Source organism: Limulus polyphemus, unplaced genomic scaffold, assembly GCF_000517525.1.
Source record: "Limulus polyphemus unplaced genomic scaffold, Limulus_polyphemus-2.1.2 Scaffold4616, whole genome shotgun sequence".
Lineage (NCBI taxonomy): Eukaryota > Metazoa > Arthropoda > Merostomata > Xiphosura > Limulidae > Limulus > Limulus polyphemus.
This window is the reverse complement of record NW_013670226.1, coordinates 38,995-42,940: the sequence shown is the minus strand read 5'-3', so window position 1 is coordinate 42,940 and position 3,946 is coordinate 38,995. Positions and strand designations below refer to the sequence as shown.

Here is a 3,946-nt window from a genome sequence, read left to right as displayed (position 1 = left end):
TTATTGGCTGTTATGATATTTTGTTTATTTCTGTCCTACAACCGCTGTCTATAATATTTCAGAGGTTGAACCCTCTAGCCAGTTGTACTATTGTTGGCTTTTAGGGCACTAGTTTGAGTTGGTTTATTTCTATCCTACAACCGTTGCCAATAGTCTTGCAGTAGCTGAACACTCTAGCCAGTTGTACTATTGTTGGCTTTTAGGGCACAAGTTTGAGTTGGTTTATTTCCATCCTACAACCGTTGCCAATAGTCTTGCAGTAGCTGAACACTCTAGCCAGTTGTACTATTGTTGGCTTTTAGGGCACTAGTTTGAGTTGGTTTATTTCCATCCTACAACCGTTGCCAATAGTCTTGCAGTAGCTGAACACTCTAGCCAGTTGTACTATTGTTGGCTTTTAGGGCACTAGTTTGAGTTGGTTTATTTCCATCCTACAACCGTTGCCAATATTCTTGCAGTAGTTGAACACTCAAATTTCCCGAACTATAACTGGCTATTAAACTTTAAGTTGTACTGGTTTATTCCCGTTTTAGAACAGCTGTTTGAGTAATTTAGTAGTTTTCGAGGAAATGTGTGTTCTGTTAACAAGCTTTAAGCTGTCATTTCACTTTACTGTGAAAGCTTTTAATTGGCGAGTCTTTAATTTGGCAGTCGTTTTTATATATAGTTTTGTACTTGACTCATCACTACGTGTACCAGCCTAATCACGATATTTAAACCCGCATATTTTATTAGAATACACTGATATTTATTAGCATATTTTCAATGTGAGAATTATCGGTTTAATTCAAAAGACAAACAAAAAATAGTCTGTCTTTCATAAATGCAGAACGTATTTATTGTGTTTGAATGTATATCATCGTCCAGCCGGCCAACGACTAAATTAAACAGTATCGTCTTCATCGATCAGCAGTCTCGGACTTAAATTGCGTCATCTGCAACGCGTTCGACACCAGAAGGTTTTCTTTACAACGGCTTCACTGATTATTGGATTTTACTCAAAATTATTGCCTCTTTCACCTATTGGGATTTTCAACTTTTCTTCTGCAACTTCTGCTGGCATTGTTCAAATTGTTTGAAATTGTTGAGACTGCTTTCGCGTTCATTTCCTTTCTTACAGTATAAAGATACAGGCTTAGCAACTATGGCTAAAAAAAAGGTTAAAACTGCTTATTAACTGGAAATCTTGAATCTCAAATTTCCTATTTGTCTTGTTTGTGCGAATTGATACGACTAAAAAAAACTATTTCTTGAATTTTATGGAGTTATACATTATCCGTCTATCCCCCATGAAATAATCCCCCAGAACAGTATTCATATATTATCAGTAATGTGTTCAGACACGGTGTTCTTTTGTATTTGCATAATATATTCTATTAGATTCGCTCAGTGAGAGAGATGGTATAGAGAATTCCGATCGCTTTGTTTCTCTGCCTGTTCTACTTTTCGAATGTGTGGTGAAGACTTCTCATGTAACGTAGCCCTAATGTAAAGTTTAACAATCTACCAGTTATTTTCAACAGAATAACACAGTTTTGTTCGGAATGAAACACGTCAAAACTCTAGATGAAAATAGCTTATGCGGAATAGTTCGAAATGGCATGTTGTTCTACATAGAATATGGAGATATGGTGTTCTAACCAGGATATATTATTCTAGATAGGATATGGTGTTCTAACCAGGATATATTATTCTAGATAGGATATGGTGTTCTAACAAGGATATATTATTCTAGGATATGGTGTTCTAACCAGGATATATTATTCTAGATAGGATATGGTGTTCTAACCAGGATATATTATTCTAGATAGGATATGGTGGTCTAACAAGGATATATTATTCTATATAGGATATGGTGTTCTAACCAGGATATATTATTCTAGATAGGATATGGTGTTCTAACCAGGTTATATTATTCTAGATAGGATATGGTTGTCTAACAAGGATATATTATTCTAGATAGGATATAGTGTTCTAACCAGGATATATTATTCTAGTTAGGATATAGTGTTCTACATAGAATATGGAGATATGGTGTTCTAACCAGGATATATTATTCTAGATAGGATATAGTGTTATACATAGAATATGGAGATATGGTGTTTTATACAGGATGTGATTTTCTAGATATGATATGATATTTTACACAGGATGTAATATTCTACTAGAACACCATATCCTGCGTAGAATACCATATCCTATCTGGAACATCATATCCTGCATAGAACACGATTCTATGCAGAATATGGTGTCATACATAGATTATGGTGTTCTATGCAGGATGTGATGTGCCAGATAGGATATGGTGTTATATACAGGATGTAATGTTCCAGATAGGATATGGTGTTATATACAGGATGTGATGTTCCAGATAGGATATGGTGTTTATACAGGTTATAGTGTTCTACGCAGGATATGTTGTTCCAGATAGGATATGGTGTTATATACAGGTTATAGTGTTCTACGCAGGATATGTTGTTCTAGTAGAATATGATTCTATGCGGGATATTGTGTTATACATATATTATGATGTTATACTTTATCTTTTTCCTCGTACATTTATATCATTTATAAACATCGACTTGTGGACTACAGAAGTTCTGTTCTATTCATAGGGTTTATTATTAATATTGTGTGTTTGTTTGAAAAAAGCCAGGATTATAATATTCCGAGTGGATATTAAGTAGTTTTAGTAGTATTATAATATTCCGAGTGGATATTAAGTAGTTTTAGTAGTATTATAATATTCCGAGTGGATATTAAGTAGTTTTAGTAGTATTATAATATTCCGAGTGGATATTAAGTAGTTTTAGTAGTATTATAATATTCCGAGTGGATATTAAGTAGTTTTAATATTATCATAATAAAAGGACAATGAAATATTATTGAACTCCATTACCACTCCGTTGTTTTACTTCAACATCTTTTTACCCAACATTAGTTGCTACAGATAATTTACATGTTAATGTTTCTTTATGTTATACAGCCCAGTCAAGAGCTCCCATTACATGTTAATGTTTCTTTATGTTATACAGCCCAGTCAAGAGCTCCCAGAATTACAGAGCATCCAAGAGATTTGCTGGTTAAAAAACAACAGCCTGCTAAACTCAACTGTAAAGCGGACGGAGAACCGACCCCGGTAATTGAATGGTATCACAATGGAAAACTGGTAGAAGGGACTTCCAATCGGATTGTCTTACCAAACGGTGGATCTCTCTTTTTCTTCATGTCTTACACGGGAAGAGGGACCAGGACACAGGGACTTACTGGTGCGTCGCGCGAAATAACCTGGGTGAAGCAAGAAGTCATAACGCGACGCTCGAGGTTGCAAGTAAGTTTTTCATATACATATGTATTGTCCAAACAAAAGAGGGGTATTGAAAATCAGCGTCAGAAAGTTTGAACTGAGTTCTAATATAAATATATATTAATCTACGCAAAGCAAGGGGAGTCATAATGTGACTCTAGAAGTTGTAAATGAGTTTATATACATATATGTTGATGTAAGCAACGTACGGGAGTCACGATGTAACTCTGGAGGTTATATATGTATTTTCATACATATATTGACATAAGCAAGGTACGGGAGCCACAATATGACACTGGAGGCGGTAAATAAATGTTTATACATAAACTAATGCAAGCATAGCTCGAGAGGGGAAATCATAATGTGACCTTAAAAGTTAAGAAGATCGTTCCATCGTTTCTCTGAATTATGACTAATACGTATAAATATATATAACTATGTCTAATTATGACTACTAAATAAATATATATATATGTATATTAACAATGTCTAATTATGACTACTAAATAAATATATATATATGTATATTAACAATGTCTGATTATGACTGACAAATATATATATATATATATATATCTATTAACAATGTCTAATTATGACTAACAAATATATATATATATATCTATTAACAATGTCTAA

The 3,946-nt window shown here is 33.7% G+C and overlaps 1 protein-coding gene across 1 annotated transcript in view; it reads left to right on the top strand.

Annotated features, from left to right (window-relative positions):
• Positions 1–3,946, top strand: part of LOC111088869 (roundabout homolog 2-like) — a 59,125-nt gene that overhangs the window by 35,517 nt on the left and 19,662 nt on the right. Inside the window, exon 2 of the mRNA XM_022400032.1 lies at positions 3,036–3,331. Coding sequence (XP_022255740.1) covers positions 3,036–3,331 — 296 coding nt within the window. The remainder of the gene's footprint in view (positions 1–3,035; positions 3,332–3,946) is intronic.